This window comes from Agelaius tricolor, unplaced genomic scaffold, assembly GCF_023055355.1.
Source record: "Agelaius tricolor isolate 1412-34295 unplaced genomic scaffold, bAgeTri1.0.p SCAF_40, whole genome shotgun sequence".
In the NCBI taxonomy this organism is placed as follows: domain Eukaryota; kingdom Metazoa; phylum Chordata; class Aves; order Passeriformes; family Icteridae; genus Agelaius; species Agelaius tricolor.
The window spans coordinates 2031444-2054196 of NW_027269300.1; the positions used below are offsets into that span (position 1 = coordinate 2031444).

General features: G+C 57.8%; 1 protein-coding gene and 1 pseudogene across 1 annotated transcript; both read left to right on the forward strand.

Moving 5' to 3' along the window:
- Nucleotides 1–1284: 1284 nt before the first annotated feature.
- Nucleotides 1285–4088, forward strand: LOC139603644 (serine/threonine-protein kinase pim-3-like; annotated as a pseudogene).
- A 13306-nt stretch (nt 4089–17394) lies between these two features.
- On the forward strand, nt 17395–20808 carry LOC139603713 (olfactory receptor 14A16-like; the record flags this gene model as incomplete). Its single annotated transcript, XM_071454608.1, has 2 exons — nt 17395–18379; nt 20781–20808. Coding segments are annotated over exons 1-2 (945 nt in total), but the record flags the coding sequence as incomplete, so codon positions are not given.
- Between the last annotated feature and the right edge of the window lie 1945 nt (nt 20809–22753).

The following is a 22753-nucleotide window of genomic DNA, read 5'->3' on the forward strand; positions in this document are numbered from 1 at the left end:
AATGATCCTTTGTACAGCCAAAGCTTACTAAGTCATTCCCTGCATTTCTCCTTTTCACATTCTTTCAGTCATCTCCTCAGAGGTCCAGCTTGTTCTGATGCCTTTCATGAACTGATTGTTCTCTTGTTTTATATCAGTGCAGGAGATGTAGAAGCATCTGAACTGAACACTGAAACAAACTCCCTATGTCAGCCCATTTTCATCTTCTACATCACTTTCAAGATGTCCCAGGGGATGTTGGAATGATTATCACACAGCTCTCCATTTCTGGCTGCAGGCTCTGGAGATTCTTTCTCTGCATTCAGTCAGGCTTGCATTCCCTAACAATTCCTGGGAGCCCATCATGTTTTCTTAGGGTAGAACAGTAACAATGAAAACCTCACCAATGGCACAATTGCCCAGCCCACAAGGAAAAGAAAGAACAAGCTGTACAGTTCTTCAAACATTTGTCCTGCTTTGCTGCAGGAGTCCTGCTGCATGCACGGTGTGAAAAGCCAAGAGAAGCTGCAGTTGGTGGCACATCTTGTGACAGAAGCTGCACCTGGTTCTCCAGGAAAGGTTCTTGGAAAGACCAAACAGGACTGTGGACAAGATTCTGGAAGAACTGAAACAGTTTTTAGGAAATGAAATGAAAACAGAAAGAAACAAACCAAGATGTTTTCTCTGTTTATTTTTATGCTCCCCTTTGCATTATTTCTCCATCCAATTAATTCCAAATGGATCTAACCTCTAAGATCCATGACTTGGCATGTTTTAGACACTGTCAAATACCATGAGCTATACACAGTTTGCCTTCCTCTGCTTTTTTTTTTTTTTTTTATTTTTTTTGGAAAGCACTGCTGGCGAGATAAGTACAGTGCTTGGGTCAGGTACAAATTCTGCATTCAGGGAATGCGCTCTGATAGTGTTTGACCCTCAGCTGGGACAATGCACAGCAGCAACTGAGGGGATTCCTGTGCCGCTGTGCAGGAGTCCAGACTCTGGGTCTTGGCTGAACATGGCAAAGTTCCCGTGTTTGGACAGGCTCAGGGGCTGCCCCTGGGGAGCGCGGGGCTCGGCGCGGGGGCGAGCGGGCAGCGGACAAATGGACACGGGGACAAACGGCCCCAGAGCTTCAGTTGCAGCGGCAGCAGCGAAAGTAGCGGCAGCGGCAGCAGCAGTGAAAGCAGTGAAAGAAGCAACTTTATCGACTCCCTCTCGCTTCTCCTCTCCCTCTCCCGCAGTCCCGCACCCTGTCCCGCTCTCCCTTTCCTGGTGTCCTTTCCTCTCCCAGTCTCTCTCTCCATGTTCGGCCGGGCCATGGCCCCCGCCGCCACCGGCCCCGGGTGGGGCTGCCCCGTTCCCGGCCCCGGGCGTCCCGCCGCGGTCTTGCCTCCGGCCGGCTCTGGCCGTGCTGGCGGTGGCGCTCCTGGGCGGGCATCAGTGCCTGGGGCTGGGGCGGCATCGCCTCCCTTTGGCTCGGCCTGGCTCGAGCCCGGCGCCGGCCCCGGCCCCGGCTCCTCCCGAGGCCCATGGAGGACACAGGTGGCGCGGCCGATCCCGCCGCCTCCGCTGCGGCTTGCCCGGCCTGAGCTCCGCCGCTCGGCAGCGCAGCCTCCGGCCCCGAGACGCCGCTGTCCCGTTCACAGGAGCAAACGCCTGGGCATGGCTGGCCCGGGGCGCTTGAGGGGCGCTCGGGGGCCCTTGCTGGCCCCGGGCCGAGCGCTGACAGCCGCGTCCCGCCGGCAGGGAAGGCGCAGCAGGGCCTGAAGGAGCAGGACAGGCTGGGCTCGCTGCTGGGGCGCGGCGGCTTTGGCAGCGTCTTCGCGGCCACGCGGCTCTCGGATGGCACCTCAGTGAGCGGCGGGGCCGGTGGCGGGCACAGGAGGAGGGGGCAGACGAGGAGGAGGGCGGAGGATGGGGCTGGGTAGCGCAGGCGGCGAGCTGAGCCCGCTGCTGCCCTTGGCTTGCAGGTGGTCATCAAGAGGGTGCCACAGAAGCGCGTCCGGCACTGGGGCGAGCTGGTGAGTGAGCGGGGCCAGCGGCAGCAGCCGGGCCATGCTGGGCGGGGATGAGCCGAGCCCCGGAAGGGTGGAAGCCGCCAGGACGCCCCGAGGGAGAGCGGGCGTGGGTCCAGCACAGGGCACAGAGCATCCCGGGCTGGCTGAGGGCTCCCCGAGCCCCGGCACGGCATCGGCCCCACTGAGGGCATCGTGCTCCTCCCGCAGCCCGACGGCACCAGCGCACCCCTGGAGATCGTGCTGCTGGCCAAGGTGTCCACTGGCTTCCCTGGTGTGGTCCAGCCGCTGGAGTGGCTTGAGCTCCCCAACAACATCTTGATGGTGCTGGAGCGCCCGGAGCGGTGTCAGGACCTGCAGCGTTTCATTGGGGCACGGGGGTTCCTGCCCGAGGAGGTGGCGCGGGAGCTGTTCTGCCAGGTGCTGGAGCCTGTGCAGCACTGCACCAGCTGCAGGGTCCTGCACAGGGACATCAAACCAGAGAACATCCTGCTTGACCTGCACACCGGGCAGGCCAAATTGATTGACTTTGGCTGTGGCACCTGCCTGCAAGAGACAGCCTACACTCACTTTGCAGGTGAGCCCATGCAGGGGTGTGCTCCTGGTCCCGGAATCTCATGGCCCAAGATCTCACAGCCCAAGCTGGGTGTGGCAGCAGGGATTCTCTCTTTTGCTGACCTTCATGGCACTGAGTCTTCAGCTGAGTTGCTTTTGAGCCCGGCTGAGTGGGGAGCCAGCTTCCAGCCCTGCTGGCAGCTTTTGCCCACGACTTTGCCCAGGACTGGGGCTGGGGCTGGGGCAGCCCAACAAAAACACCCGTGGGTGGGGTAGCAGAGACGGGGGGTAGAACCTGAGCCCCAGCCAGTTTGGTGTGCAGGTGAGAAAGGGCTTGGACTGCTCCACTCACCTGGTTTGCTTTGGGTTCATAATGTTTTTGGGGCAATGAAGGCAGGGAGGATGAGGGCATTGTTCTAAATGGTGCTCAATTTGTGTTGCATTGGGGCTGGGTTGGGAATTGTTGTTTTGGGGTGAGTTGATGGGTGTTTGTTGTGGGTCCTGGGGAGGGAAGGTCCAGGGTTTTGTGGGGGCGATAGTCAAAGGGGGGTTGGAGGTGATTGGACAGGGGACTTTACCAATCATTCGATGCCCTGAGAAAATGATTGGTCCAGAATGAATATTGATAAGGACCAATGAGAACACCGGAAAATGACCAATCAACGTGTGGATCCAAACTCCACCAATCCTGGACCCGAGAGGGGTTATAAAATGAGGGTTTGGATGGGTTGGGGTTCTTCTCCTTCTGAGGGATGTACTGTATGGGGGGGAACCCAGTGTGTTTGGGATATGTTGTTATCTTTGGGTTGTTGGGTGGGAGTTTGGGCTTATCTCAAACTCCCTGTCCTCTGTAGTTTGTTTTGATAAACGAGAGCCTATTTCCTTCTCAAAATCTGGCCTCGTTCGAATTCATAACAGCATGGTTTTTCACCAGCACTGAGTGGGTTCTTCCTTGCTACGGTCAGGCCTTACCAGGGTTTCTACTGCCCTCTTCCAGCACCAGTGGCTTCTTTCCCAACCCCAAGTCTGTACACAAGTCCCAGGTGCTGGTGAGAGGGCAGTGGTCACCCCGTGTGCCACTGGGGCAGCCCCCGCACACCCAGGGATGCTGGGGCCAGGCTCTGGGAGCAGCAGCATCCCCCTGCTGAACTCCATCTGTATTCCATAGGAACACGGTCATACAGCCCCCCAGAATGGAGCCACTTTGGCTGGTACTATGGCAAGCCAGCTACCATCTGGTCCTTGGGCATCCTGCTGCACCAGATGGTCTGCGGGGAGCACCCTTTCAGGAGGGGCCAGAACATCAGCTGGGACCATCAGCTCTCAATGCCACAAGGGCTCTCTCAAGGTGGATCCTCATCTCTGGCCACGGGGGGAATCCCAGTGCTGGGAGACAGCAGCGGGCTCATGGGCATCCCGCTCTGGCAGCTGCTGAGGAGGTGGCACATGTCCTGCTCTCCTGCTCTCCTCCAAAACAGGGAATTGATAGGAAAGCTTGGACCCAGCTCTGAGCACATCCAGCACAGCCTGGGCTGAAGCTGAAGCTTCTGTGTCTCCTGTGGCACACCAGCCCAGTGCCCTGTGCAGGGAGCCCCAGCCCCAGAGCACAGCACACAACAGTGCAGTCCGGGCTGCAGCAGCTGCCCTGCAGCCCTGGCTTGGCTGTTTGTGGCAAGGGAATGCTCCCTGTGTCCAGCTGTCCCTGCCGGATGGCCCCAGGGCAGAGCCCAGCCAGGCTCCCACTGCAGCCCCTGGAGCTTGGGGCACACAGTGCTCCCAGAGCTGAGGTTCCTGGGGAGCACTCGGAGCTGTGCCTTGCACTCTGTTGCCGTGTGTCACAGGGCAGGCTGGCTCGTGCTGTGTGAATGTACCAGCCCGGGTTTGACTGCCAGGGGCCTTGCCCAGTCACATCTCTCCCAGGGCTGCAGCATTTCACTGTCCAGAATCTAACAAGGCATAGAGATCAGAGCAATGAAATTGACTGGGGGTGAGCCACGAGCCTGGGCTCATGGCTCACCCATGAACCTGATGGCCGCTGCTCGCAGGGACTCCAGACTGGGTTTTTAAAAGGCCCTTTAGAAGGAAGGGATTGAGAATAAATGCTCTCTGTTTGCCACATGAACATCGGGGTGAGTACTCTCTCTGTCCCCAACCCAATTCCCCACCAGCCAACATTACAGCCACCCACTCCCTCACACATCCACCTCATGCCTTCCCACTGCTGAAACCTTTGAGAGCTTCCCGGCCCCTCATCCGTTCATGGCCCCAGCCCCTCAGGGGCTGCCCCAGCCCGGCCAAGCTGCCCGGCAGCAGCGCCGCAGCCCCACAGCAGCTCCAGAGGAGCCCCATCCAGAGGCACCCGGGAGCCCTCAGCAATCCAGCCAGCAGCACACGGGCAGGAGGACACAGAGGGCACTTCCTGCCTGGCACGGGGCTTGTGGCCATCTCCAGGCACCGCTCTCACAGGGATCCCCGCAGCTCTGGCCCCTGCCCAGCCGCTCTGTCACCAGCACAAAGGCTTCCGCAGAACCACCAAAGGCCAAGGGGTTTCTGGCCATTTTCCCTGCAACACTGCATGCCTGGGCAGCTGGCCGAGCCCAGGCACCCTTGTCCCCCTCTTCCCCTAAGCCCTGCAGAGCCTGGGTAGCAAAAGAAAGCTCCTGGGAGTCTGTGTATTGTAACAAACTCTATATTCATATACTAAAGAAAAACCAAAAAGAAGAGCAGAACAATCTGAAAGAAATGGAAAATTCCCGCTGCCTCAGGTGGTCCCCGCAGACAGAGCCTCTGGCATCAGCTCTCTGCAGAGCTGCAGCAGCACAGCCAGCCGAGCGCCGAGAGACAAGACCGAGTCCTCCATGCCCTGCGGAGCTGATCTTGCAGCCTCTGGAAGACGTAATATGGCTCACTCTGCAGTGCCTGGAGGACATCCAATGTTTCAAATGCCACGTCTGACACGGCACTGCTGGTGTCCTCTGTCAGGTGTTGAAGGGCTGAAAGAGAGGGGGACAGAGCCATGGTCAGATGCCGCATCTGCGGGGAGCCGAGGAGAGCCCCCTGGCAGGGCCATGGCAGCCGTCTCTAGCCATGGCCAGGAGGGAGCAGGGACCAATGGGACGAGGCCAAAGCTGCTGGCCACAAATGCCCCGGGTGGCCCTGAAATCTCCGTGTGCTCTGCCCACGCCGGCCCTGGTGCGCACAGGGAGCAGAGCCCTCGGCAGCCGGGGCAGGGCTTGCAGCTCCCCCAGCAGCCCCCGCTGGCCTCACTCACCATTGCAGATGAGCTGGAGCTCTTCCTTCTTCCCCCTCAGGTGCCGCACGGCCATCCCTGTGAACACAGAGCCTGTGACAGCGCCAGCGGCACAGCTCCCTGCCAGCGGCGCTGCCGGCGCTGTGGCCACACGGGCTGCTGGCCCGGCAGGGCTCAGCCCGGCCCTTGGCGCACGCTGCCGCCCCAGGGCACGGCTGCCAGAGGGCGGCAGCAGCAATGCCCAGGCCAGCCAGGGCTCCACGGCGCCGGGCCCGGCTGGCGCTGCCGGGGCAGCAGGCGGGGCTGGGGCCGAGCTGCGGCGGGCCGGGCCAGGGAGGGAGCCCGGGCTCATGGCTCACCCATGAACCTGATGGCTGCTGCTCGCAGGGACTCCTGTGGGCTCTGCAGGTAGGGCAGGGCCCGGTGCAGGTGCTCGGCCGCTCTGCTGCTGTCCTCTGCCAGCTGGAGAGAGCGGCAGGAGGGAAGGCTTGGCGCGGGCTCAGCCCCTGGGCCGGGCGCTGCCTGCACCGCCCTCAGGGGGCTTCTCTGGGCTGAGCCTGCAGCTTCCAGGCCCTCCTTACCAGGCACTTGCTGAACTTCCACAGAATCTGGCTCTTCACCAGTCTTTCAAGATCCTTCCTCTTCAGGAACTTGGCCACACAAAGCAGCGTTTTCCCAGAAGCCTGGAGAGCAGCAGAGACGCGGAGATGGCCCCACAGCCCAGGGCGCAGGACCCGGGTCCCTGGGCCAAGGCCTGCAGGAGGCTGCAGCCCCGCAGGCACCAGGCCAGGAGGCAGCCGAGCCCCCTGCCAGGGGGAGAGCAGCAGCCCACGAGTCCTCACCTGTGCCACAAGCCGATTGCCATCATGGCAGTGGAGGAAGAGGGGCAGCAGGCTCTGGTGCAGGGGTGTCTTCAGGGCCTTTTTTTCCCTTTCCAGTGGAAGAGTCACCAACGTTTGGAAGAGCAGGATGGAGATCAGCTGAACCTGCCAATTGTTCTGTATGGAAGCAAGAAGACAAGAGCTCAGCATTGCGGCTGCACGGGGCTCAGCTTGGCGCAGGCCTGCAAATGCACAGGACACAGTGTGCGGGCAGCAGCCAGTGGCCGTGGCTGGGGGCAGTGAGCCTTACGTGGTCAAAGAGGGGCAGGAGCGCCTCAAGCAGCTGCAGTGTGATGGGGCCGGGCATCAGCGTGTCGTTGTCCAAGATGATAAAGCTGAGTAGCAAGACTGTCATGAAAACTATCTCTCCATCTGCATCCCACAGGAACTGCACAAGACTTTCAGTCAGGCTCCACATTTTTTTGGTCTGTGCGGAACACAAGTTTGTGAAATGCCATCCTGCTGCCGCAGGGCCCAGAGGCCAAAGGCCTGTCCCCAAGCACTGGGGCAGCTGAACTGGGAGGCAGGAGAGCTGGGAGCAGCTGCCCCAGTGCCCAAAGCCCTGCCAAGCCCAAGCGACTGCATTCCCCAGCTCAGCCTCAGCCGCTGCCCCTTTCTCACCATGAAGGGCTCCTCAATGAGCTCGAGAAGGGCCCTGAGTGCCAGGCGACGCCTCTCTCTGCACTCGCTCTGCAGCTGCCTCGACAAGATTTGCAGGACTCTGTTAGCACCACGTTGACTCAAGTCCAGGAACTCGAGGACCTGAAAGGCACAGGGCAGTGACAGGGGAGCTGGCCAGCAGCAGCCCGGAGCCACACAGGCCTGGGCCCGGGCAGCAGCACAGGGCGTGGGCACCGTCCCAGGCAGCTGCGGCTGTGAGAGGGCAGAGAGCTGGGAGGCAGCTGAGCCAGGCAGCGCTGGCCATCAGGCTCACCTCCACAAGGAAGGCCAGGCCGGGCAGCTCCCAGCGTGGCTCCTGTGTGCTGAGCAGCCGCAGCAGGTAGCGAGCGATGCGGGAGCACAAGGGGATGGAGACACAGCACATCTCCCTGGCAGGAGAAAAAGGAGCCAAGCCTGAGGGCCAGGGGGACAAAGCTCTGCCAGGACTGACAGCCAGAGCTCTGCTCTTTCGCCAGCATCCTGCAAGGGGCCCTGGGCTATTTGGGAGGCAGCTCCTGCTGGGCACCCTCCTCTGCCAGCCTTTTCCAGTCTGCTTGGCCATCCCTCGGTGACAAGGCCCTCTGACCCACAACCACTGGGCCCGGAGCACAAATGTCAGAGGCTGTGGGGAGAAGGGGCTCTCACCTGGCCAGCAGAGCCACGGCATAGTGGTGGGTGTCAGCACACAACAGCGTGTCCCAGCCATGTTTGCGTTCAATTGCCACCACCACATCCTCGTGCTGCATTCGGCAGAGCAGGGACTTCAGGGTCCGCACTGCAAACCTGCGTGCACAGCAAAGGCCGGGTGACGCTGGGAGTACTGGCTCCTGGCCAGGTACATGGCAGGGACAGGAGGAGTGGGATGGAGCACCTGTTGGGGCTGGTGGCAAGGCCGTATTCCTCCTGGCATCCCTTCCAGAAGGCATCGACCTCCTCTGTCATATCCAGAGTGCTGAGGAACACTTGGAAGAGCAGATGTATGAAGAAGCGAGGGAAATAGACCGTCACCATATGTGGGACACAGGGCACCTGGAGGATCTTCCACATCACCACGGTTGCCTGCAAAGGACAAACCCCCCCGAGACAGCGCTCAGTGCCCAGGTGTCCGTGTGGCAGGGCCCGAGCTTGGCAGGGAGAGGCCTGGAGAGACGCAGGGGAGCACGGGGCCTGCTGGGCCTGGAGCTGCCCCTGGGCCAGGTTTCAGCCCAGCGCCTGCAGCAGGGAGATGCAGTGGGGGAAGGAGGATGGAGAGCTGCTGGAGAGGCGGCCTTGGGGCCAGCAAAGGCCAGTTAGAGAAACTCACAGCCAGGACAAAGACACCCGTTTTGTCCCCGTCGGAGGTGCACGTGCTGTGCTTGGGCCAGCTGCCCAGCACATGCAGGAGGATCAGCAGCGCCGGCTCTGCAGTCCTGGGCGAGCACATGATGCTCTTCCACATGGTGAAAGCAGCTCTGTGGGGTTAGAACTCTGTCTCAGGGGGGGGTCTCAGACACAGCAGCGGGGCCTGGGCAGCAGTGGGGACCTGAGCTGGCTGCCAGCTCTGCCTCTGCCCACTGCCACTGGCCAGCAGCACCCAGGCAGCCCAGGCCTGTGGGGACAGGCCCCTGAGGGGCAGCGAGGGAGCATGGCAGCAGGCTCGAGGCCTGACGTGCAGGGGCTGGCAAAGGGAGCAGCCAGAGGGCCCTGGAACTCTCTGTTGCTCGGACACCTGGGCCAGGCTGTACAGGCTGATGGGCTGGGGAGCCCTGAGCCCTCTGGGCAGGTGGGCCCCATACCTGTCACAGGACGGGGCCACACGCAGGAGCGTCACGACTACGTCAGCGGGCTGTGCTTCAGTCAGATCCAGCAGGCTCCTGTTCAGCCTGTGCTCAGCAAACTGATTGGCCAGGAGCCACTGGTGGATGTACCTGACCAGGGCGGGCACCTGGAGAAGGCACGGGGACACTTGGAAAGCTGCCAGAGGGAGGAATGTGCCCAGCTTCTCCAGACAAGTGCTTCCCTTGCTACCACGCTGCCTTGGCCTCCAAGAGTTACAGGGACCAGCAGGCATGGCTTGGGAGGCCAAGCAATTCCTGGCAGGATCAAAGCCTGGCCACAGGCTGCTTACTTGCTTTGGGTTGGAAAAGCCCTCCTCTACCAGCATATCCAGCAGAGCAGCACTGGTCTTGGTTTTGAAGATGTGCGAATAGGCTCTGAGCCCAGGGCCCCTTGGGCTGGTCTCTTCCTCCCGAATTCTCCTCATGAATTTGCAAACCGGCTGTAGGAGAAGGGCAAGAAGCCAGGGATGTTGCAGGGAATGCTGCAAGCGCGGTGCCAGCAGGCCCAGCCCAGGTGGGGATGGCTGCAGGTACCTGCGCTGTTCTGCGGAAGAGGCCACGGGCGGGCTCCTGCTCTTGTGTGCGCTCCAGGGCTGCACCTGGCAAAGAGCGAGCGCAGCCAGAGCTGAGGGGCTGCGGGAGAGGCCGGAGAACACGGCCCAGCCCTGCAGGGAGAGCCCCGGGATGCCCCAGGGGATGGAGCACGGCCCTTGCGGGGTGTCTGCCCGGCCCCTCTTCCGTCCTGTCCATGGGCATGGCCCAGGCGATGGGATGGGATGGGATGGGATGGGATGGGATGGGATGGGATGGGATGGGATGGGATGGGATGGGCTGGGATGGCACTAAGCTGGCTGCAGGCACCAAGCCTGTGGCCCAGCTCTGGCACTCACCCTCCTGCGGCAGCTCAAACGGCACCACCTCTTTGGTTTCCTGTGCCGGGGCAGCTCCAGGGCCTTCTTCCTTGTCTTCCCCCCAGGCCACCTTGGGCGCTCTCAGGGGTCTCTGCTCCATGTTAGTGGCTGGATTTGTGGCTACTTGCAGGAGAGATGCCTAGGAAAAGCTCCGAGTCAGCAAGTCCTGCAGTTGTGCCTGGAAGGCACCTTCAAGACAGAAGCCTGGGGAAGGCTACAGGACAGCAAGTCCTGCACTCTGGTCTCCAGGGCTCCTGCCACAAGGACAGGAGACTCCTGTCAAGGATTGTGGTGGGGCCTCGAGGGCACTGGTGGCAGGGATGGGAGATGCCTCTGGGGCACCAAGTGCCACGCTCTGCCCTCGAGCTCAGCTGCAGGAATAACGCCTCGGAAAGGCTCCGGGTCAGACAGGAACGAGTGCGCTGTGCGGGGGCTCCTCATGGCACCACTCTGTCCCTTCCTGTCCCGTTGTGTGCTCCAAGCACTGTGGCGTGCTCTTCTCATCGCCAGCTCCTGTGTCACCATGTGTCACAAAGGGCTCTTGGACACCCGTTCCATGCCACAGTGAGCATGCTGAACCGTGTCACAAAGGGCCCCTGCACGCTCTGCCCGCTGTCCTGGGGCCACCCCCAGCCCACCCAAAGTGGCTCAGGTTGGAAGAAATCCCTGGCCCCAGGTGTCTAAGACAGCCCAACGGGGTCTTTAGGAACAGCTCAGACCATCAGCAAACGCTGCCCGGCTCCGCAGGCTCAGGGTAGCAGAAGGAGCCCCAGGGCTGCCGATGCAGCCGCGCTGGGAAGGGCACCGTACCTTCCACAGAAGCTGGCATGGCCTCCTTGGGACACGTCCCAGCTGGTGGCCATCCTAAACCCACAGCTGTGACATGGACAGGGAACGTGTGGGCCAGGGCACGAATGCTGCTCTGAGCCCTGGGGCCCGGGCAGCGCTGACATCAGCAGCTGTGGCAGAGTCCCTGCCCAAGCAGAGCTGCCACCCCCCGAGGCCTGGCAGCGCTGGTGCCCATCTCCTGCCCCAGAGACCTGTGCCCCCGGGGGGCTTCTGTGCCACAGGGAGCCAAAGCCCACGTGCATTGGGGGCTGTGCTCCTTCCTGCAGGGGCTGTTGGCAGCAGCACCTGGAGCAACTCCTGGCAACACTTGGACTCTTATGAGACAGAAATGCTGAAATTATTTTCCATTGCTGAAATTATTTTCACATTGAAGTCATTTCCTTAGGCACAAAAACACCTTAGTGGCGAAGGCACAGAAGAACCTGGCATTTAAGAATCCTCAGTTCAGGAAAGTTTTACTTCCCATTGCTCAACTCAAGTAGTTCCAAAAAGTTGCAAACTTCCCAAATTCATTGGGATGGCCTGAGAAGGTGAAGAGTTGGAATTTTGCTTCCCATCTCAAAGCAGCAAATCATTTGCCTTAAAATCATCCACTGAGAGTCACTTGACAGAACATAACACTACACAGAGGCAAAAAAAGGCCATTCTTTGGTTTGCAAACAGTTTCTTATGAAGGGATGATGATATCCTAATTCTCTTAAGGAATAAAAGCTCTCAAGAAATCCAAGTCCACTCAGTGTTACAAAAGTAGCCCAAGCAAATGAGTAGATGGCAAAAGGGCTAATCCTCCCCCTGGTACAGATATCTAAGTGGCCAGTAAAGTACAGCTCTCCCCTCTTGTTCCCTGCAGGAGAATCAGGACCATGAACAGGAAGAGTCACAGATATTCTTTCTGCCCTCTGTAACCAAAGCTATGCCAAAGCACAGATGCTGCCTTCAAACTGACTCAAATTCCAGCCTAGACCTCTCACCTTCCAGACAACGCCTTCTCCAACACCCACCAACACCAACCCCCAAACTCCCACACAGAAGCCCTCAACACCCCACCAGGACCCCCAGCTGTCCCTGTCCCTCCGCAGAGCTTTCCCAGCCTCCAGCAGACGCCCTGGCTCCCTGCACGTGCCGTGGGCTGGCACTCAGGAGGATCTGCTCCAAGGCCTTCCCCGGTGGCAGCTCAGGCTGCCAGGCCTGTGGTTCCTGGATCACCCTTCCCACCGAGCCTTCCTGGGCACGGCTGTTCCATGGGCACCTCTGCGCTCAGCTCGGACTGCTCCACTCAGCCAGGGCTGCTGGGAAAGGATCCAGAGCAGCCTGGCCAGCTCTTTCTCCAGCTCCCTCTTTGCTCTCCGGGGAGGCAGAACATCCCACAGGAAAGCAACTGGTGCCACAAGGAGCAGGGGGCCTCAGGCACCTTTGGCAATGGAACAAGGCCTTGGTTTGACATAAGTAAGCACAAGCAATTCACATTCGTAACCAAGTGCTTAGCACAGACAGACATAAGTCCTTAGCACCAGTTAGCATAAGAAAAACCTGGCTGGCCTAACTTGACAAGAGAGTGACTTGACAAAAGCTTTAGACATAGTCTGCCAGAAGAACTAAAGGCAAGTAGGGAATCAGCCCAGTGCAGGGAAGAGGAAGACTGTGCTGCTTTAGGGCATCGAGAGCGCTCCTGGCCAGCACCCAGACATCATCTTCAAGTCTTGGAATCTGACCCAATGTATTTCTAATCCCCTGCCTTTTGAATCACCTCAGCAGTGTAAAAATGGATGGTATTTTTGATACAATTCCTACATCAACCCAATGAAATTTATATATGGTGGAGAAAGATTTTAGTGGGGTGCAGACACCTGTCCTCCTGCCAAGTCAATAAAAGGGCTTTTGGCAGACAATGCATTTGTCTGCCAATTTCTTTGAATGAGGGAGAGCCCTCAGGACTGCTATATCCTGGGGGAACACCCTTGGCCTTGACCTGTAGGCACCTGCATAAGCTTAAAATCAGCTGCCTCAGCTACCAGGACCTCTTGGCCAGCATCCTGACGTGGATGCAGGGCTGCTGTGGGGCACTGCTGGGACCCAGTGGGACAGGACCGGCTGTCTCATGTCCACGTAGCACCCCTGTCTTGGTTCGGAAAGACTGGAGTCTGCTAAGGAAGGCAGGAGCCTCCCCTGAAATGGAGAATGTAAACCCTCCCCACCCCTCTGAACTGCTATAAATTTTAAATTAAGGAGATCTCAGGCAGAAAAATATGGGAGCAGGAAATAACAGTTCTTTAATAGGGAAGAAAAAATAAAAGGATAAAATAAACAATGCAGTGCACTAAAACAACACTGACAGAGTCAGAACTCAACCTGACACCCTGTGGGTCAGGATGTATGTAGCAGTCCAATTGGAATTGTGGCTGCAGCCCTCCTGGAGTGTCAGGTGTGGTTCTGTTGGAGCAGGGGGTCCTGTAGAAAAGAGTGAATTCTTCCTCTGTAGATCCAGTGGAAGAGGCAGCTGTTCCTCTGGGAAATCCAGTGGAGAAGCTGTGCTGGTGTTTCCGAATCTCCGGATTATATCCGGGTAGGAATGCTTGGCTCCTCCCTCTGGGCGGAGCATCTCACAATGGGATGTTATAGTTCTTATCAGTCATGCAGTGACATTCAATAGCCCAGTATCAACAGATGTCCCCTCTCAAGGGAGGAGTGACTGTGGTCACTCAGAGAGAGGAATAAGGAAAACTGCCCACTTGACAAAGGTAATCTGCCCTACAGATGGTAATGGAATACATCTCGCCTTGCAATCTGGAACAGACACTTCAGGACCCACTGGAACCAAGGGGCCATTGTGACACTGCAAGGCCTCGTTTAACCAAGGGCTCATTGTAGCATGGCAGGGCCTCATGGAATCAAGGGGATCATAGTGGGGCTCCATGAGACAACGGGGACATTCTGACTCTGTGGAACCAAGGAGACTATTGTGACACTACAGGGCTTGGTGGAACTAAGAACTGATGTGACAGTGAGGAGCCCAGTGGGATCAAGAGCCAACTCCGTACTTCAGGGCTTCATGGAGCCAAGGTGGCCTTGTGACACTGGAGGGCCTCCTGGAATCCTGGAGACCATTATGGAACTTTGAGGCCTTGTTGAGTCAAGGGGCTCTACAGGGCCTTGTGGAACCAAGGAGCTCTTTGTGACACTGCAGGGACTTGTGAAAGCAGTGAGAACATTCTGGCACCCTGAGTCCCCATGGCACCAAGGGGCCAGTGTGACAAAGCCAGGCCTTGCGGAACCATGGGTCCATTGTGATGCTGGGGAGCGCAACAGAAGCAAGGGGCCATTGTACCACTGCAGAGCCAAGGAGACCATTGTGGTATTGCTGGGCCTTATGGAAACAAAAATCTGTTGTGATACTACAGGGCCTCATGGAACCAAAGGACAATTGTGATACTGCAGGGCTCCAGGGATCCAAGAACATGGAAAAGTTCTGGTGGCTTGGCCTGACTGGTCCAGCTGACCTTGGCATGTTGAGGGTTGCTTCTCATCTGCCCCTGAAGCCCTGGAGTTCTGTGCTTTCCTTCCTGTGGGAAAGAAATCTCCTCCTCCAGGGTTTCATGGCTAAAATTGGGATTCTACCTCCATATTTGATTAAATCCAAAGATTGTCCCATATGAAACCTGCCAGAACAGACAGCTCTGGGTGGCCTTGGCATCTTGAAAGCAACCTCTCATCTGTCTTCAAAACACTGGAGGGCCAAGCTTTTCTTTCCATGGAAAAAACATCTTTTAGGTGTCCATAGCCAAAATTGGGAATCTGCCTCCAAAATTCCCTATATCCAAGGACAGCTCTCAGACAAAAGTTGCCAGGACTGTCTAGGTTCCCTTGGCTTCCTGAGGGCCAGCTCTCATCTGCTTGTGAAACACTGGGGCTCTGTACTTTCCTTCCTATGGAAAAGAACTGTCCTTCTCATCTAGGTGCCCATGGACAAAACTGGGATTTGGCCTCCCAAATTCCTTCTACCCAAGAACTTCTCCCAGACAAAAGCTGCAAGGACAGACAGGTCTGGCTTGCCTTGGCCTCAGGTGACTGCCTCTGATCTGCCTTCAAAACCCTGGGGCTCTGTGGTTTCCTTCCTGTAGAAAAGAACCGTCCTCCTTGTCCAGGCACCCATGGCCTCAAGCACATGAGCACTGTACAGGGACAGAGGAGCTCTGTACCCAGTGGGGTGGAGACTGAGGACAGCAGAGGAGAGCCCTGGGAGGGACTGAAGGGTGGATCATTTTAACCTGCTAGAGAACAGCCCAAGAAAGAAAAAAATCAAAGCTATGGGAACCTGGGGAAGACAAGATGAGGAAAAAAGAGAAAGGAATTTCCCTCACAGGGCAGGGCTGTGGTGCAACACATCCCCCAGAAGGAGTCTGGGTCATCCCCAGGCTTTGTGTGGGCAGGCAGAGGCAGGCAGCAGGCAGAGCTGTCAGCAAAGGAAGGGCCCAGCCAGGTGGGGCAGTCGGGGGATGCCGACAGCCTGCAGGGACAGAGGCGCAGGGCAGGGACACCGTAGGACAGCCTGGGCTGCACAGGGCACAGGCATGGGCAGCAGCTGCAAGACAGCCCTGCCAGAGCCAACTTGGGCAGCACTTTGGCCATGGCTGCTGGGCCTGGGCCTGAGGCAGGAGCAGGAGACAAGTGACCCTTGCAGGCCTGGGGCCTCATGGCCTCCTTTTCCCTGCTATCCCGCACGCTGCCCATCATAGCAATAAACATAGACTTTCTAACTTTAAACTGTTAGAGAATCTTTGTCTGTCACAGTTGGTTATCAGTACTAGATCAATATCCATATATTTTTAATACATCACATCACTGCCTCCAGTGTTCTTGCTCTAACTGGAACCTGGGGACACTTTACAGGCATGTTCCTCAGTGGGACCCATTAAAACTTCAGCAAATTTGGAGTCTAAATTTAACTTTGAGTTCCTGAGAAGTTTTTTGAAGACTCTCTCAGGGACTGAGTCTGATGTAAACAACACCAAATCCCCAAGAGGCTCATTAAAGTCCTTGTGCTGTGTCTGTGCTGCTGAGCTTTAAAGGAACAGCTCTTCCCAGGGCCAGCTCCTCTCCCAGCCCAGCAGGGCTGAGGGCTCTGCCTGCAGGCACTGAGGGGACAGGAGCCAGGCAGAGACAGGCTGAAGGCAATCAGGATTGGGAAGACATTGAGCTGAGACTTCACCTGGGGAAAGATCTTCACAGCCCTGTGCATGGTGAGTGTGTGGGTGCAGGGCAATGTCCCCTGTGCTCCTGGAGGGATCTCCTGAAGCCAGCACACCCCAGAGCCTTGGGGATGTGTCAGGAGGACTCTCCCAGTTTCTCTGTGGCACAGGAGGAGCAGGAGGAGGAGGAGGAGGAGGATGTGGTGCAGAGCGGGGCTGCCCTGGGCACCGTCAGAGGGACAGGGCAGGACGGCTCCTGCTGCCAGGGACGGCTGCAGGGGCTGAAGCTGGGGCTGCAGCCAGGGCTGCCCAGGGCTGTCCTGCAGAGCAGCTCCTGCAGCCCTCAGGGCTCTTGGCCAGCCCAGGGCAGGTGCCACCTGCCAGGGGCAGCTCTCAGCCTGCCTGGCAGCTCCCCATGGACGCTGCAGGGGAGAAGTTCCAGGTGCAAGGAGCCACCCCCATCAGGGCAGATTCCTCCTGCTCTGGAGATGGTGCTGCATGGCCAGGGCTGCTCTCAGCTTTCTCCTAAAGGGAAGGGAAATGGGCTGCCAGCTTTGGCTGTGTCCCTGAGCCTCCTGCACTGTCAGCCTGGGCATCAGCAGATGGGCCTCAGATCTCCCTCAGAAAGTGCCTCCTCAGCCTCCTCTCCCTATAGACAGCAGCAGCAGCACCTTGGCTTGCAGCATCTCTGTTTGTCTGGCCTGCCCTTAAGGCCCTGCTGCCAGGGAGATGCCCCTGGGCAGTGCCCTGTGCTGGGAGGGATCTGCAGGGCAGAGCTGAGCCCCCAGGGCTGGGCTGGGCTCTGGCAGCACTGGCAGGGACAAGGCTTGGATAGAGAGAAACAGCTCCCAGCAGGAACAACTGCAGGCAGCAGAGAGCCAGACCAACCCTTGGCATCCCTCCTTGTCCAGCTGCACAGGGAAAGAGAAGAGTTGGAGAGATTGATTTTGAAACTGGAGTCTTCCAAAAGGCCACATTATTTTTAAATGCAGTTTTAAATTTCTTCATCCTGTACTAGAGGGAGGTAAAATGAGCATAGGGCACCTGTGTGGGACCAGCAGGCCTGACTGCAGTGGGGCACCGGCAGCCCTGTTTTCCCTCTGGGCTCCCCAGTGTTCAGGCTGAGAGAATGCTAAGAAGAGGACGTCTGTCCCTTCTCAAAAGCACAAGTTACTTAGCAAACCAAACTTACACTCAAAAAAAAAAAAAAAAAAAGTACGGTAAATGAAATTTCCGCAAAGAAAGAGAAGCAATTTTAATTGCTTGTGTAAGAAAATAGCATAGGATTGACTCAAGGTACTTTGTCCAAATTGTCCGTGTTGTCTTTGTACAGCTCAAAATGTCCAGAGTGAAGGAATGTCCAACAGCAGCTCCATCAGGCACTTCCTCCTGGTGGCATTGGCAGACACGCGGCAGCTGCAGCTCCTGCACTTCTGCCTCTTGCTGGGCATCTCCCTGGCTGCCCTCCTGGGCAACGGCCTCATCATCAGCGCCGTAGCCTGCGGCCACCACCTGCACACGCCCATGTTCTTCTTCCTGCTCAACCTGGCCCTCAGCGACCTGGGCATGATCTGCACCACTGTCCCCAAAGCCATGCACAATTCCCTCTGGGACACCAGGAACATCTCCTACTCAGGATGTGCTGCACAGGTATTTCTGTTTGCCTTTTTCATTTCAGCAGAGTTTTTCCTCCTGACCGTCATGTGCTACGACCGCTACGTGTCCATCTGCAAACCCCTGCACTACGGGACCCTCCTGGGCAGCAGAGCTTGTGCCCACATGGCAGCAGCTGCCTGGGCCAGTGCCTTTCTCCATGCTCTGCTGCACACGGCCAATACATTTTCCCTGCCCCTGTGCCATGGAAATGTCCTGCGCCAGTTCTTCTGTGAAATCCCACACATCCTCAAGCTCTCCTGCTCACACTCCAAACTCAGGGAACTTGGACTTCTTGTGTTTTCCGTCTGTCTAGTATTTAGCTGCTTTGTGTTCATTGTTTTCTCCTATGTGCAGATCTTGAGGGCCGTGCTGAGGATCCCCTCTGAGCAGGGACGGCACAAAGCCTTTTCCACCTGCCTCCCTCACCTGGCTGTGGTTTCCCTGTTTGTCAGCACTGGCACATTTACTCAACTGAAGCCCCCCTCCATCTCCTCCCCATCCCTGGATCTGGCAGTGTCAATTCTGTACTCAGTGGTGCCTCCAGCCCTGAACCCCCTCATCTACAGCCTGAGGAACCAGGAACTCAAGGCTGCAGTCTGGAGACTGATGAGTGGATGGTTTCAGAATCATTAAACTGCTGGCCAGTTTCTGCAAGCCAAATGTAATAAAAGTCAACTTTGATAGTTCTTGTTGGGATTGGTGGTTCATTAATTCTTTTCATTCCTTTAACATTCTTTTTAATATTGTTCACAAGAAATGCAATTGTTTGTGCCATATCTCATTTTGTTTCTTTCCACATTTGCTGTGGCCCCAGACTGTGTCAATGAGGAGCTGTGCCCTTGGTGGCTTCAAATTAACTAAAGGATCTCCTAGCAGAGATCCTCTCATCAGAGATCTTTCACCAGAGATGCCCTTTGTTGCCTTCTCTGGAGCTGCAGCAGCAATGTCTGTGTGCAGAGCTGGGGTCAGATCAGTGCTGGCCCAGCAGCTGTGCCCAGCAGCAGCAGCAGCAGCAGCACTTGGTGTTGCCAGTGCTGCTGCCGTGGCCCTGCCCCGCTGCCCTGGTGGCCCTGGTGTTACTGCAGGGCCTGAGTGCTCTCGGGGCCGGGCACAGCCCTGGGGGTGGCAGTGCCGGGGCTGCAGCAGGGACAGGCCATGGGCACTGCTGGGGCAGCGCTGACGCCTCAGCCCAGGGCCTGGGGGCTCCAGGCTCCTTGCCCAGGCTCTCTCAAGAACACGGCCAGGCCAATGCTCAGCACAGGAAAGCCCCGTGAGCAGCCCCAGGCTGGCCGTGGGCAGGCTGGGGGCAAACAGCATGGCTGGGGCTCTGCAAGGGCCCTGGGGCAGACGGGAAGGAGCAGCAGAGCAGGGGCTGATCCATGCCCAGTGCACTGCACAGCCCAGGGCAGCGTCCCAGAGCGTCCTCATGCAGCTGCCAACAACATCCCCCCTCTGCAGCCCTGGCCTCTCCCCCAGCTCACACAGGTGCCCCATCCTTGCAGGCACAGACACGGCAGCACTGCCTCAGCAGCCCCTGTTTGCATTGCACACAGCAGGGGCAGCACCCCCATGCTGTTGCTGTGGGGACATGAACCTGAGGGAGCACAAATGCCATCAGCCCCTGGGGCCAGCAAGGGCTGGGCGACACCAGGGAAACCACTCAGCTTTGTCCTGGCCTCTGCACTCAGCCAGAAAGTTTGTTCCCATCAGCTGGGAGTTTCCTGTGCCACTGCAGACGCTGTTGCTCTGAGCCAGGGCTGCCTGGCAGCCACCCCCAAACTGCCCTGAGCATTTCCTTGGCTTCACCTTTGCTTTTTTTCCTCTTCCCAGATCCAGATTTCTCCCTATTGCCCATCACTGTCCCCTCCCCTGCAAACAGCCCATCCCTGTTTGCCCTTTCCTCTCTGGCCCCACTCCCCATTGCAGTTCCTGACTTGGCCCCATGGGAACGTCCCTTGGGCAGCAGGATCATCCTACAAGTGCTGCAGGAATTGTCTGCAGGCTCCTGCAGTGCCTGCTGCTGCTCCCCTGCCACAGGCACCCCAGGCCAGGGGGGCACATCTGGGCTGCTGTCTCTGCCTCTGGGGCTCCCTGTTCTGGGCAGTGAGGAGGGGCTGCAGAGGCTCTGCAGGACTGACAGGATGGGCTTTGGGGCTGCCAGGAGAAGCTGAGGGACCTGGGCTGCTGGAGCTTCTGAAGAGGAGGCCCAGGGCTCCTCCTGCAACTGCTCCAAGGGTGGTTCCAGAGAATCACAGAATCAGCAAGGTTGGAAAAAACCTTGGAGATCATCAAGTCCAACCTGAGCCCTGACACCACCTTGTCTCCCTGAGCCTCCTCTTCTCCAGGATAAACAACCCCAGCTCCCTCAGCCGCTCCTCACAGGACTTGTGTTCCTCACCAGACCCCTCACCAGCCTTGTTGCCCTTCTCTGGACATGCTCCAGCCCCTCCATGGCCTTCCTAAATTGGGGGCATAGAACTGCACACAGCACTCGAGGTGTGGCCTCACCAGTGCCGAGTGCAGGCAAGAATCCCTGCCCTGCTCCTGCTGGCCACACCATTCCTGATGCAGGCCTGGAGCCATTGGCCTTCTTGCCCACCTGGGCACACTGCTGCCTCATGTCCAGCCTGCTGTCCATCAGTGCCCCAGGTCCCTTTCTGCCTGGCCGCTCTCCAGCCACTCTGTCCCCAGCCTGTAGCGCTGCAGGGGTTGTTGTGGCCCAAGTGAAGGACCCAGCACTTGGTCTTGTTCAACCACACCTTGTTGGATTTGGACCCTGGATCCAGCCTGTCCAGGTCCCTCTGCAGAGCCCTCCTACCCTCCAGCAGATCCACACTCACACCCAGCTTGGTGTCATCTGCAGATTGGCTGATGCTGGACTCAGTCCCCTCATGCAGATCAGCAGTGCAGATATTGAAATCCACGCTGGCTGGCTCTGATCCCTCGGCCATCCTGTGGGTGCCCTGTGATGGCACTCAGGGTGATCTGTTCCATAACCTTGCCGGGCACCCAGGTCAGGCTGACAGGCCTGGAGTTCCCCAGCTCCTCCTTCCAGCCCTTCCTGGGGATGGGCTCACATTGGCACCTCCAGTGCTCTGGGACCTCCCTGCTGAGCCAGGGCTGATGGTAAATGATGGAGAGCAGCTTGGGGAGCTCATCCACAGCTCCCCCATCCCCCTGGGATGGATCCCATCTGCTCCCAGAGACACCTGTGAGCATCTGAGTGGCTCAGCAGGTCCCCAGCTGCTTCCTCCTGGATTACAGGGGGGCTGTTCTGCTCCCTGTGCTCATCTACAGCTCAGGAGAACACTTGCCCTGAGGACAAGCTGTCTGATTGTTGAAAATTGAGATACACAAGCTGTTAAGCAGCTCAGCTTTTTCCTCATCTTTGGTAACCATATGTCTCCAATAAGGGATGGAGGTTCTCCTTAGCCCTCCTTTTGCCATTAATATATCTACTAAATAATTTTTATTATCCTTCACAGAAGTGGCCAGGTTCAGCCCGAATTGAGCTTCACCTCTCTAATTTTCTTTCTGCATGATCTAACAACATCCTTAAAAACGTTCTGAGTTTCCTGCTCCTCTATCCAGAGGTCATGCACCCTAATTTTAACCTTGAGTTTCTGGAAAATGCTCCCTGCCCGGCCAGGCCAGGCATTTTCCCTGCTAGCTCACTTTTGGGCACAGAGGGACAGGCTGTTCCTGCTCCTTCAAAATTTCTTTCTTGAAGGGTGTCCATCCATCCTGGAATCCTTTGTTTTTAATGGCTTTTTCCCTTTAAAAAATCAGTACCTGATTTGGTACTCCCCAAATCAATCCTGAACAGGACAAAGTCTGATCTCTGTAACTCCAGTGTAGAAGATTTGTTGATGCCTCTTTTTTCACAGAATGTTTAAAAAGTCAATAATTTCATGGTCACTATGCCCCAAACAGCCTCTGACCACCACATCTCCCACCAGCCCTTCTCAGTTTGTGACCAGCAGGAGACAGAGCTTTCCTTGGCAGTGGAAATTGCAGGAAACCTCCCCAAGGTGCAGCTTGGAAGGTTCAGGCTGGAGCCGAGGAGAAAGCAAAGTCCCTCGCAGGGCAGAATGTTGGTGCTGGAGGTGTGGCAGCGTGAGGCTGGGCCATGGCCGGGCTCTGTGTGCCAGGAGCCGGCAGCGCTGGGTGCAGGGAGCCCAGGGAGGGCACAGAAATGCTGGGTGAGAAATGCTGGGGGACAGCGAGATGGGCGAGTGCAGCCGGCCAGGGCAGAGGAGCAGCACGCCCAGGGGCCACAGCCTGCAGGACAGATGGCCAAGGGCTGGGCAGGGCTGGCAGGGCCACAGGCAGCAAGGCCTTTGTCCCCTGGGCTCGGGCAGCGCCTCTGGAGGCCCCACAGGAGGAACTTTCCTGGCAGGGGCTGCACTTTGCTTCTCCCTCGGCCTCCCTGGGGAGGCTGGCAGGGGCTGCAGGTTGATGCCATTTGTCCTTGCTGCCCCTCACATCCCCCTGGCCCACCAAGAGCCCCGAGGCAGCCGTGAGGGACAGGCCCTGCTGGCCCAGGCTGGGCTCAGGCCTTGGCCTTTCTGCTTCCTGCAGCCAAGCCAGGCCTTGCTCAGCATTGCAGTTCCCTGCTCAGAGCCTTGGGCTCCCTGCAATCCTGGCCTCAAGGATCTGCTCTCATCAGGCCCTGGGCAGCCTTTGGCCCTCCCTGCCCTCACTGGGGCCCAGCCATGCTCCAAGGCACTTGGAGTTTTGCTGCTGACTCCTTGAGCAGCTTCTTCATCCTTCTCTCCATGCCTGAGGCTCCTGGACTCAGCCCTGAATCCACCATGGGGCTGATTAAAATACAGAAAGCCCTCAGGAGTTCTTTCTCTCCTTTCCATTGTTTTCCAGTCTCCAGGCCTTGTGCAGTGATTGGAGTCAGTTTGGAGTTCTCTTCAGGAGGGAGATTCCAAAGTGCACATCATGGCTTTTGGTTTAGTCAAGGAAATATTTTTTTACTTTTC